Source organism: Tetrao urogallus, assembly GCF_951394365.1.
Source record: "Tetrao urogallus genome assembly, chromosome: 2".
NCBI lineage: Eukaryota > Metazoa > Chordata > Aves > Galliformes > Phasianidae > Tetrao > Tetrao urogallus.
This window is the reverse complement of record NC_136814.1, coordinates 13,172,570-13,185,486: the sequence shown is the minus strand read 5'-3', so window position 1 is coordinate 13,185,486 and position 12,917 is coordinate 13,172,570. Positions and strand designations below refer to the sequence as shown.

Genomic DNA, 12,917 nt, shown 5'->3' with positions numbered 1-12,917 from the left:
AACCAAGATGAGAACCTGGGGGGAAGATGACAGCACTAATTAACTCCTGTAGCCTTTTCACTTGAAATGAAAGATCCTACCAGGTAGATGACTTCACCCAGCCTAGCTGTAAATATTATTTTGGAGTCTAAACTAGAGCAGCTTGGACAAGTCATTGCTGATACAAAAGTTTCGTTGTATTTAACTTTATTAGAGATTCATTAGCTGAGCATACAGCCCTCCAAGCAATACAGTTAAATTTAGGATTTGAGGGGCATAAACTTGACATTGGCCTCCTTCACATTACGAATTTTAATTCTAGGAAAGAATAATTGGGTGCCAAGACCACTTCCGATACGAATAATGCCTCCTGACTATTCAGCTGCGATGTGTATAGCATTTGCATTGTTAAGAATAAAGGAAGGATTCACTTTTCTTCAATTAACATGACAAGAATAAATCCTTTCTCCTAAAGAGTGATTAATACTACAGGATTAAGACATTACCTTGAAAAATCTTGTGCACTCTGTACTGCATAGGAATTACTGTCCAGAATGAAAGAGGTTGGGTGAAGGCATTCATGTTACAAAAGGACTTCTGGGTGACTGACATTTAAGTGCATTTCAATGCTTCAGGGAGCCTACCCTCACTGCTTCTTTCCCTTTTCACTGTCTTCCAGGCTTGCAGGCAGCTGAGCAGAAATCCTTGATCTGCAGCTTCCACAAACACACCCACAGCTAAAATGGCGGAAGACGCGGACATGCGCAATGAGTTGGAAGAAATGCAGCGGCGTGCCGACCAGCTTGCTGATGAAGTGAGACTGATAGCTACAGAGGAAACTTGGGTTTGGGGTTAAGTGGGAGGCATGGCCAGAAATATAAGCCAATCTGACAAAGGATTGCTAGGGCTGATGGCATTTTCCATCAGCTTTACACCGAAGGTAGAATTGGGAAAGAAATGAATTGTGGTACAGTTTCATGTTATGTTTAGTCCAGACTAGGTAGTCTAGATTAAGATATTTATAGACTGTGAGCTTGGTTTAGGCATTAGGGCGTCCATCAGCTTGACTGACCTTCAAGCAAAAATCAGCAGTGTAATATTGTCTTAGGATTCCTTCAATTTGCCAAATCTATGCAATATTAAATGTCACCATTTAGGTCTCTGAAAGGTCTGAGCAGAAACCCACCGATTTTATTTCTAAAGTGGAACATTGGCTGTTCTCAGCACCACTGCTGCACCACACAGGCACAGGGAGTACAAGCTTTAGGGCTGCTCCGGGCAGATGCAGCGGGAGCTGTGGCATCAGTAAGCTGTCCCAGAGCATGGAAGATGAAGAGACCACCAGTCCCCTGCTGAAGTCCTGATTTGAAAGAAAGGCAAAGAGCACCGGAGCATATTGTCAGCATGAGCCCAAAAGTTAGTGGTGGGAACTATGCTTTGCCAAATCTAAGTTGCTTTTTACTCTGCTTTTTTCAGTCCCTTGAGAGTACACGTCGAATGCTGCAGCTTGTTGAAGAGGTAAGGATCAGCATTTTATTTGTGCTTCTGTTGCGAGGGAAGGTGATGGAGAGCCTGACACACTGGGGGTATTTTTTACCTTACTCACATTGCTAGGGCATGGCCACAGCTTTATAAGCCGCTCTGTTCTTCCTTATCCTTCCCTGGGCACAAGGGTCATTTGAGACACCATGCCTCAGTTGCCAAGCGTCAAACTGCAGACCAGCTGCTGAGGCACGGTGTTTTGCCCATATCTGAGAACTCATTGAGATAGCCTGCTTGAGATAAGCCAAGGAAACGGCCTCTGAAGGTGACCTGAGTGAGGGACAAACAGCTGAGTTTGCTGAAGAGCTCCTCAGCCTCATGCCAGCACCGCTCCAATGTCCTTGCTGAAACACTGCAAAGGGAAGGTGAGAAAGACCCTCCACCTGCTTGCCCTGTCCTTCCCAAGTACCTCCTGCTACATAAACACTTGCAGCTATTTATAGAGTATCAGTCACCACAGCATTTAAGTACCACTTTATGCATCCCTGAAACATTGATTAGGCTTTCAAGGCTCTGAGATGTCTTAAACTGACAGCTCTGGAGAAGAACGTTCTCTGTTTTTCCACAGTGCAGGGGAAGGAAACTTGGGCTCAGCCCCCACTGCTAACACAGCTTGCACCGACCTGGAAAGAAGGTGCAAGAGGGAAAAAAGTAATTCATGCTCATTTCAGCCTCTTCGTAATGAAGGGATTTAAAAGATGGGCACTACCAAACTCAGCCCAGGTTACTTACAGCTAACAGGCATCAGGTGGTGGAAAACTTTGCTCCTGCCTGCCAGGCCATGTTATTTTCAGACACCATGTGAGCTGTGACTCTGGAGCTGGTGACATTTTTAATCAGGGTCATCAGTACTGACAGTCCCAGTACTCCTGACAACTGGAGGAGTCTCCAGCAGACACAGTGGGTGGAACATGACATCAAGTCCCATGTTCAGGAACAAGCACAAACCCAGCCGTAGGCTTCACAGTGTTGAAATCAGTCAGGACTGTGACAATCAATGGAGTCCAGTGGAGACAAAATTCAATTTCTGTGCACAGATAGATGGCAGATGGGTCACTGAGCATAGCCATCATTGCTTCTGCACAAACACTTCAGATCTGGGCCTCTTGTAGCCAAAACACACGCTTATCTTGTGCGCAATTTGTCCCTTTTCCCTGGTCATTCTCTGGACATGCTATTTCTAACCATCACTTTATGTCACCTCAGGGCTGGGTGCAGTTCACTAATACACACGAGAGTTTTATATGGGTACCTCCACAAACACAAAACGGGAGAGCCTGCTGCCCCAAAATGCCTGGGATCTAAACAGATGAGGCAGATGATGAGTGGGAAGGAAGAGAGGCACAGGAAAGGGAAGTGATTTGCCCAGGGCCACACCATCAGTAAATATCAGTCCTGTCTCTTCTGAGCCGTATTTGCGTGACCTATGCACTGCTTGAGTTTTCCTAACATACTGAACGAGCATATTGTGAATGCTACTGGAATTTCAGTATTGAATCATGGCAAATGGCAAAGCAGGAGGAGAACTGGGACTGCTGAATTTACCAATGAGTTTACGTAGGATTCTACTGCTTCTTGGGAGAGCTCAGCATCTCTCCAGACCTGCCTTTATTCAGATGCAGCAATATTTTCCTATGCAAATACAGAATTTTTAGAGCTAGTTTAAGTAGTCAAGGGAATTCTTGCACAATGAACTGAATATTATTTTCACTAATGTGACAAAAAAAGACCTTTAACATTCTTCTGTGGTCTGAACAACTGCTGGTTACTCTAGCACCACTTCTTAAGTACATTTCAAAAAATGCAGCATTTAGGGAGTGAAAGATTTTAGACTGAGAAGACAAATGGTGAGTGTCTTTGAAATTGAACTTGTACTGCTCTGATTTAATAAAAAAGATCCAATTAGACTCACTTGCTTAGCAGAACCTGTCTAGTGAGTAGAGATAGAAAATATTTGTTGTCAGTGAAAGAATGCTTACTATATTCTTTTTATACAGCAAATCCATTACCTACTAGGGAACAGGATATCTCCACTTTAAACATTATTCCTACACACATATATATGTATTCCTGTCATGATTGGCTCCAATCTATTAGATACTGGGAAAATACAGAACAAACTCTAGAGAAAGAGAAGCGTTGTCAACTCTGGGAAGCTCTATGGCAGCACAGTGCTGAAACGGAGGTCATAACACAAGGGACAAAACTGATGTTCACAAGGACTCTATGCCCTCCTTGCCCAAGCAGACTAAAGCTGAGTTTGAAGACTAAGCTCTGGTGCTCTTCCCAGGGAATGTCAGAGAAGGAAATGGAGCTATTCTCCTTGCTGAAGGACCGAGTCTGTTACTGCTTGTTTCTATAACACAGCTTTTCAAGGAGCTGATTGTTTCTGTTCTAGCACAACAGGGGAAGCAAGAAGTGGTGAGTGGACATTATGAACTGGCCAATGCTTTGTTTGAAGGCAGCTACTACTGGCATAGTAGATTACAAAGACCAGTTTGCTCTGCAGTGCTCAGCATAGCCATGCAGCACATATGTACATCTATACTAACCAATGGCCATTGGACCCACTCAGTTACTCAGCGCTAAAAATACCAGCATTTTATGCCGTAGCTATGCAATGTTCAGGCCAAAATATAAAATAAAAATGAACTTAGGCAGGAGAGTAAGACTAAAACATAATTTGTAACTGACACTCCTATTATTTTCTTGTTTAAGCTTTTTATCTTTGAGGCAACTTCATGAAATGAAGAAATAATGCAGTACAATAAAATGTGAGACCATTATCATATTCCAGTGGAACTATTATCACCTTTAAAGAAAATCAGTCATTGTAGGGTGGAAGAAAAAAATGGTTTCTAGCTTTGACACTGCAAGGATATGAATGTCAAGATCAGTACTGTAGAAAGCACAGCAAGAAAGCACTCAGCAACAACTTAATACAAGACGGTTGTTCTGAACATTCAAATCCAGATCTATTTTCTCCTCCTACATGCTGTGGGGTTAGGATCAAGTTTACCACTATATCAAAGCTGAAATGGTAAGTTAAGGAAGTTCAATAAAATCAAGATGCATCTCTAATGAGGACACTGAGCTTCCTTCATTTGTGACTGGGTAGTGAGTTTCCCGTGATACTAATACCAGAGTCAAATGCTCCTTAATTAATGACAAAAGAATTTAAAAAAAAAATCTATTAATTTAGAGTTTCATTCAAAGCTTGTCAAAGCTGATTTGAAAAAATCCCCTTGACATCATTAACTACTGGAATGGTTTTACACAGACAGGAGTTTTAATCTGTATAATTCCACAGAAATACATATCTGGCACAGGGGAAGGTGATTCATAATTTTGGTGTCAGCATTTACTAGGTAGAACTAAACCTGTAGCAGGGTCTGTGTAAATCATCTGGAGAGCACTCAGAGTCAGGGTCATTGAGCTAGAAGAAAACCAGGAACATGTGATTCGAAGGGCAGTTACATGCAGATTCCTATCAGCTTAGATTCTGAGCCCCAGGGTGAATTAACAGGCTCTGAGAGGTAACATGGCTCCTTAATCAGGCACAGAGAGACATTACAGCATTAATGGGGTGACAGTGAACCTGGAGCAGGAGCTGAGGAAATGCTTTACTACAGACTAAAAATGTTTCTTTGACCACATTTTTGTCTTTAGGGGGTTGACATTTCTCTTTAGTATCTCTGGGAACTGCTAGCTACATCAGTCTGTCCTGGTATATAATTATCTATATTATTTTTTTCAAAACAAACTCTAAAATCCATATCAATTAAAGCAAAACTCTTCATTGAAGTGGAAGATTATGTATTCTTCACATAACTGAGAGTGTACATGCTCTTTTCAGGCTACCTCTTGAAATGCAGAAGAAGGGATTTCTAGTGATTCCAGTTCTCTATCTGATACTTTACTCCTGTTTATCATTATGAGAATCATATTTCGGGCTTAGTCAGTGCTAGAGTAGCTGTTTTTCATAATGGCTAAGGACAGGACGTGACACATTGTATTTCTGGAGGGACTAGTGGGCCCTGTGAGATGTCCTTCCAACTCCCTTCCTTGACAAACTCAATCTCGTAACAGTAATAATAAGAAATAATACAGTAATGCATTTCTCCACAGTGCTATCAAATCCCACTGAACATCTAGTAGATGAATTTAAAAGGCTTTGATTGAGACCCTAATATTTAAAAGTTTTATAAAGCTGTTATTGAAGACTGAGGATAACATATAATTATGACTGCAACAGGGATCCAAATTATGCTGTTAAACTGGCTTCACTGAAGCAGACTACTGTAGGGTGATATCTAGGAGTTCAAGTAAGCCCATAGTTTTAAATTCATATATTCTGGCTTTCTGATCAGTACCTTAGATTGCAGTCCAGTGGAGAACCTGGGTATGTGCTTCACAGAAAGCATGTTAAAGCTGAACTCAAACTGCCTTCTTGTTGGCTTACCTTTAGCCAAATAGTGTTACCAAAAATTTAAAGGTCATTGACTTTCATGAACTTTATGGGGTCTATATGGCACTATTTCTTCTAATGCAATTAATTTTTAGAAGTTGAAAGTGCTCCTGCTATGAAGGGGTCACCCTGTGTGCAAAGTTTGCCAGGTCTGCATGCCCCTTTGCTTTGCAGAAGATTTGATAACACACATCAGTCTCCATGGAAATCACAGTCTGGGAGGACAGGCAGGCTGACTTGCCCACTCCTAGAGTCAGGGCTGAGTACGTTCGAGGGCTGCGTGGGAAAGATTCTATGTTTTACCATCTGTGGTGTACCTGTTATATGGGTAAGCAGAGAAACTCCAAAGCTGTCAGTTTAATGGCTCAACAAAAGGAATTCACGCTGTGCCATTTACTTCTGAAGAACAAGGGTGCGAGATGTTTGCTGTACCGAGACCAAATCCAACAGTTCAAATTCTTCTCTCAAGTGCAACAGGGAGACAAAGAAAATCAAAACTAAACCTGAGAGAGAAGGCTTTTGAAAGCTGGCTTCAAGTGGCATGTACTCCGTGAATTCCGTAGGGCTCTGTCAAAGGTGTACTTTTCTTTTCTCTGACCTGAACTACGTTCAAGCACCCTGTTTTTTGAGAATTCTTATTTTGCCATAAACTAAATGGAGGATTGCCTATGCAAGGATTGGAGGTCTTAAAAAATTCCTTCATTGCACAGAAGACAGAAATGCCCTAATTCTGGGGAAAGCATACTATAAGGACACCTTTTTGTAACACCACAGATCTTGCTACTTCTGCTCATTCATGGCTTACCACTTAGGATCCCACTGGTGTTGGGAAGCATTGTACACGAGTGGGAGCCTTTCTTGGGCACTCTGGACCAGAAAATTACAGCACCAGCACACAGCTCCTACCCCAGTGACAATGGCTCTGCCGGGAACTTGTTGCCAAGGTTTTATGATCAGTTGCTGTAAAACATGATACACGCTGATAACGGGCAAACACAGCTTTAGTCTCCTCCTGCTACATGCTCCCTCAGCAACCAGTTCAAGTGCGTCTGCTGACATCTGCTCCCACTCAGGCTAAGGGGAGTTTCTGGGGCAGTTATAGTGCAGGAAATGCCAATATTTTCTGTGTTTGGGAGGTCTTTCCTTTAGCACCAAGTACACCTGTGTGCCATCTTTTTTCCTCTATCTTCCCTTAAACAAAGAGGATTTGTGGCTTCTACAGATGCCTCAGTCTGCTTTCACTGAGGGTCAGATACTGAGAGGGTTTTTGTCCTGCTCTAGATGACGAGCACATTTTCAAATACTTCTGTATCACAGACATGCTTGGTTCTGAGGTATTTAAAAGACAGATCACAAGTCTGGCTCTTTTTTAAATGCATGAATGCTATTTTATATACTTTTTTTAAACTGGCTGTACACAGTTAAATTTTTGTGAAAAAGCTGACAATTAATGCTTAACCAAAACTTGGAACAGGAGGAGATTGTCACTTGATGTCTGAATCACCTCTTATCTTTGTCAGTGAGCATCTTTTTATTAGCTTCAGTATGTTTTGGGTTAGAAGATGCAGATGGTTAGATGCAGAGAAGTATATTCAATGCACACCCTTAATATTTTCACATTAGTATTAATGCTGTGGCAGACTGAGCTACAGGGAAAGAGTATTCTTAAGGGAAAGAGTATTGCCTAATAAAATTAAATGGCACTGATGGTCAGGTAAGTACAAGAAAACTGCACCTCCTTTGCTCTTTGTGAGTATTTAATTTGAAATACAAACTGTAGATTCTAATTGCTGTATTCCTCTTTCAGCATAGGTCTTGTTCTGGTCACTGGACATCTTAACCACATAAAAGCAGTTTGCTTAGATCTCAAAATCTGAAGAAACAGAAGGTCAGAGTGTTAAGGAACATCAAACATTTCTCAGCCTGGTTATGTTTGACTCACTGAGGGCCAAGAACTATCACACTATCAGTTGCAGATTTTCTAAGTTTAAAATTTAGAAAAGCCCTACGTCTGACTGCACTGTATTTACTCAAACCCAAGAGTCTAACTCAGGTCCTAAGCAGCCTCTTCATGTTCGCACAATGTATGTTTTGTTGAAATACATACAAATAATTCCAGGTAAGCCACCCTTGGGTACCAAGAGAGTAGAGAGAGCACAGTAACAAGCTACTGAACAATCCAGTGCTTAGCAGATCTGACACTTGCTTGTCCCACAGAAAATTTAAGCTTATTAATGGCAGCTTCCTTCTTCTAAATAGGCAAGTCTAAGATGACCCTTGGATTCTAAGTTTCTAAAGGCTGGCACTCAAGCAAGGTGGCACAAGCAAGAAGGGAGAGAGAGCAGCAGCAGTAGCTGACAGGTCGCTGACCCAAGGGCAAGTAGGCCCTGAAGACTGTTGGGCAAGAGACTTTTCTCCTCATAGCAATTTACACAGGGATTAAACAAGGGGAGGTGAATCAGGCTGTGCACATCTGATGTTTTCCCCAGTTTCTACAGTGACACAGACATTAAAATCAAGAATGGCAGTGAGGAGGGAGGCAGATGAGAGTGCAAAAAGAGGCATCTTATCTCCCTCCTGAACCAAGCAGAGTCCCTCTTGAAGCCAAGCACAGAAGCACAGCAGCTGTACCATCCAGCCAGCCCGAATGCTTTAGGCAGGCTTGTAGCTGAGCCAAGGTACGCAGCGTGCTGCTGACACACTGGGAGCACCCTGCAAACATGCAGTGCAGAGCTGATGGCCGGAGAGACATCACTGCTCCTGGACAAAAAGACGAGTGATGACAGTCAGCAGGGCAGGGGGGAGGAAGGACAACAAGAAACTCTTGATGTGCCTTGATGGGAGAGAGGACAGCCTAAAAAACCCCTAAAGGACAGTCAGGACAATCATGCTCAAGTAACTGCATCTCCTCTGGCTCCTACAAAATCAATGCTACCAGTTCTGTCTGCTTCCCAGGGGCATGGGGAGCTTTAATTTCATGGAAGCAGTTAAATTACTGCTGCACATATTCAGGTAACTCCTCTGGCAAGCGACAGGCCGCAGGGGACTTACTGCATCTGTTACTGAAACGCAACATTAAGGATATTGTTCAGGCTATTAATTATTCACAGACATTATCACTGCTTTAAGCAGAATAGAGCTAGTTTCCCCATTATAATTAAAAAGGAACTAGTCTAATCTATGATATAGCTTTGTATCACAGCACCCAGAAACTTGAGACACTTGATCACAACACAGAGTGGTAGTAATGCATGCAAAAACTGCATTGGTGAAAGGTGTTCTGCTGCTGGTTCAGGCAGGAAGGAGCTCTGATGTGCTCAGCTTTGCCCAAATCCCACTCACAGCAAAGGCAATCGAAAGACTCCCATTAACCCCTACAGGAGATAGGATCAGTGCTGATGCGTTTTAAGAATCTTGCCTTCAAACTCAAAACAAAGTCCATTGATGGATACTGAAGGTGCGGGTTGGCTTATCTATTAGATCTTGGAGCCAAATTACATGAGTAAATCTCAATAAATGCTACCCTAACTTAAAATGCATTTCCTAATTAGGAAAGCTTTCTGACTTCTGTGTTGCAAGAGTGATACACAAATCACTGTGTCTTATTACCACATATGTTTGTGTGTCATCTATCTCTCCTGTGGGATGAAAAAACATCTGCAGTTTCAAAACCCCCTTCTTCCCTTCTCCCACTACAGAGAACTTTGAAACAAACACTCTTTTTAGAAATGACTCTTGAATAAAGTGATTTCTGTAATCTCAAGGTCTGGGACTTTGTGTTTCCTGCAGTAGTTCAGCACCCCAGGAAATCCTAAAATGCTGGTGGCACAACTAAGAATATATGGTTTCCTTTACAGTGCTCAGTCATGTAAGGGCTTTGGACAGTGCTGCCAGGCCCTTATGACCTTGTCATTCTTTTCACTGTTTTCCTTTTGTCTTCCTATGTCCCGTACCTAGGACTGAGTGTTCCCTCACTGATCTCTCTTTCTCTCTCTCTCTTTCTTCTCTCCCTCCTCTCCTTACCTTGCTACCACTATTGGAATGTAGAGTAAAGATGCTGGTATCAGGACTTTGGTTATGTTGGATGAGCAAGGAGGTAAGTTCAGACTGCTTCAGTAAGGATGTAAACCATTCTCAAAAGTACTGTACTAACTGTGTGCAATTCTGAAAACCAGGGCCATAAAACATCTGTGGTTATGCATGAGAATCCAAGGGACTTTTTGTCTTTAGCTTCACTGTCTGGTAAAGCAACGTACAATAACTGTGTGAGAGTCTGCATTTCTTTTGAACTGTTTCCCATTAATATCAAAGAGAGCTGCAGGTTGAACTCATCAAAATCTTCATTTCTTCAACAAGCATTGGGTCGAGATCCAGCTACATGACTTGCCTCCATAAATATAAAATCCAATATTATTCCATCAGGTGCTTTGTAATCTTCTCACTTGTTTAACTACAAGTGAGAGGCATGCAGTGTATGTATCCCAAGAGAAGCTAAAAGGTTTTAGCTTGTGCAAAATGCAGTTTCTTGTTGTATAGAAATGTCAGTGAGGATAACAGGAGCTTAACATTAAAATAGTACAATTGGTTTATTACAGGGACAGTATATGAGCCTTTAGACTTAGACGTGTCCCTGCCTGTGGATGACTATGACAAAGAAAGAGCTAGATGTATTCAATACACCCCAGAAAATTACAGTTATCCCAGGAAATTATAGTTGTGCCCTTTATAATATTACAAAGTAGGGGTAGCTCCTCCTGCCCCCCCCCCCCAAAAAATAAACCAATATTTGCTGTTCTGCATCAAAGCAGTTCCCCCCAAAACCCACAGAATTACTTGGCACGTACACGATACGAAGCTGTCTTAGGAAATGCTTTCTACAGTGGTGATACCATATTGCTCATCAAGCCCAAACATAGGTTATAGGCAATAGTACAACATTATTGAGAAACAGACTGCACAACCTGACAAGTTCTTCTAATCTATTACATCTCTGCTTCCCTGGCACTAATATGAATGAGAAATAATAAAAGGACCTAAATAGAAAGTAGTTTCTTCTGTTTGCCTTTATGTATGCATATTATTGCTTCTTGTATTATGTTTCCCTTTTAAGGAAAAATTGAAGAATTGAAACTAACCAAATATTTTTCTCATCAGTTTGTCTTGACAAGAAAAATATTACAGAACATATTTTGTTATCTATGTATATTTTTTATTTCCTGAACAATGGCAGTAGAACTGTCACTGAATACGGAAGAAAAGATGTTATTTATATCGAAACAGACAGCACCCGTATAGATAATGTGCTTTGTTCCAGAAATGACTTACACACTTGAAATACATCATAAATATTGTCAGAGAAATTCTGTAAATAGCCAGGTGTATCCAGCAGTTTAACTCAGAAGTACATAGCAGAAACTGTACCAGTACCTCTAACTACACACTACCCTTGCATTCTGCTTTGGAAAAGTATGTTCCTTTTCTCTAACTTGTTTTTCCACAGACTGTTAGGGCTATTTATTTTATTTTTAACTCTTAATTTTGTGGGGTTTTTTTTGTTTTTGTTTTTTTGTTTTTTACTTTGGAGTGCTCTTGGAGTACTACTGACAAGCTCTGTGCACTTGAGTTATCTCACCTAGCCATGCTAGGAAGGATGTCAGTAGGAGCCAAGGCACTGAGATTGGTGCCACTGAGCTCCCGTGAGTCCAGGCACCTCAATGTTAAACTCCTACTGATGGTGGAAGTTGGAATGTGTATTGTATGGCCAGAGACACAATTAGTTGATACTTACAGGAAAGAATCAGACAACTTAAAAGCCTCCTTAAATTGGTTACAGTCATGCCTTAAGTGGTTCAGTAAATTAAGCTTGTGACTATACAGCATGGGTTTCCCAATGAAAACAGCTTAACAAGTGCTACAAATCCTGGGAATATTTTAATCACCACATTAAATGTTTAATTATGTTTTGTCCATTTTAGCCATATTTATCTGTGATAATGCCTGATTTATTTATTTATTTTATCCTGTTTTAGGAATAAAGGATGTCTATTATGGGGCAAAGTACACTAATGATTACTTTGAACCCTGTGTAATTAGTGCAATCTGTGCAACTCACGGATGTCTCAACAGATCAGATTAAGGAAATAATTTGCTAACACTGCCATGTGATCTCTTTTCAGCTGACTGTACAAGTCACTTCAGATTATTAGGTGTTAAACAGACAAAAACCATGACATTGATCTTTCCAGTGGGCGGCAAGAAGAATATCTAATTGTTGCAGAGCTCGAAGCTCTGTTTCTAGGTTTCTTTACAAAATAGTTTGCTTTGAAGTTAAACATACTTCACAAGAAAAATTTGTATTAACCCAATCTAAGTAGTCCAAAGTAGAACTCATTTTCTGACACCATAAGCATAAGTCTTTGGGACTGCAGACTTTTATACTGCGAGGCACTTATGCAGTAAAGGCGCAGAAAAGAGCTAGTTTGGCTGGCTCCTGTTGCCGAACAGTTTGATGCAACAGATCACAGAGTCTACTGTGACCCTCCAGAAAAGTGCAGCTTTCCAAGGGCTTTCATTACTTCTGTTTCACAGAGAATGGGGCTGCCAAGAAAACTAGTGGCTTCTTCTGGTGCCCTTCAAATGGAATCTGAGTGAGCTCTTGGCGTACAGAATCACTGAATGGCTTAGGTTGGAGGGGTCCATAAAGATCACATAGTTCCAATCCCCTGCCATGGACAGGGCTGCCCAGGTCCCATCCAACTGGCCTGGAGCACCTCCAAAGATGGGGCACCCACAGCTCTGGGCAGCAGTGCCAGGGCCTCACTGCCCTCTGAGTAAAGAATTTCCTTCTAACATCTAACCTAAATCTCTCCACTTTTAGTTCAAAGCCATGCTCGCCCTTGTCTTGTCACTAACAGACTGTGTAAAAGGA

At 41.6% G+C, this 12,917-nt stretch overlaps 1 protein-coding gene across 2 annotated transcripts in view; it reads left to right on the top strand.

The window, feature by feature from the left end:
- Positions 1-721: 721 nt before the first annotated feature.
- SNAP25 (synaptosome associated protein 25) overlaps positions 722-12,917 on the top strand; it is a gene marked incomplete at both ends in the record, with an annotated part of 31,808 nt that continues 19,612 nt past the window's right edge. For both annotated transcript variants that reach the window (XM_079550054.1, XM_079550055.1), the window contains 3 exons: positions 722-793; positions 1,456-1,497; positions 10,037-10,085. In XM_079550054.1, coding sequence (XP_079406180.1) covers positions 722-793; positions 1,456-1,497; positions 10,037-10,085 — 163 coding nt within the window. The remainder of the gene's footprint in view (positions 794-1,455; positions 1,498-10,036; positions 10,086-12,917) is intronic.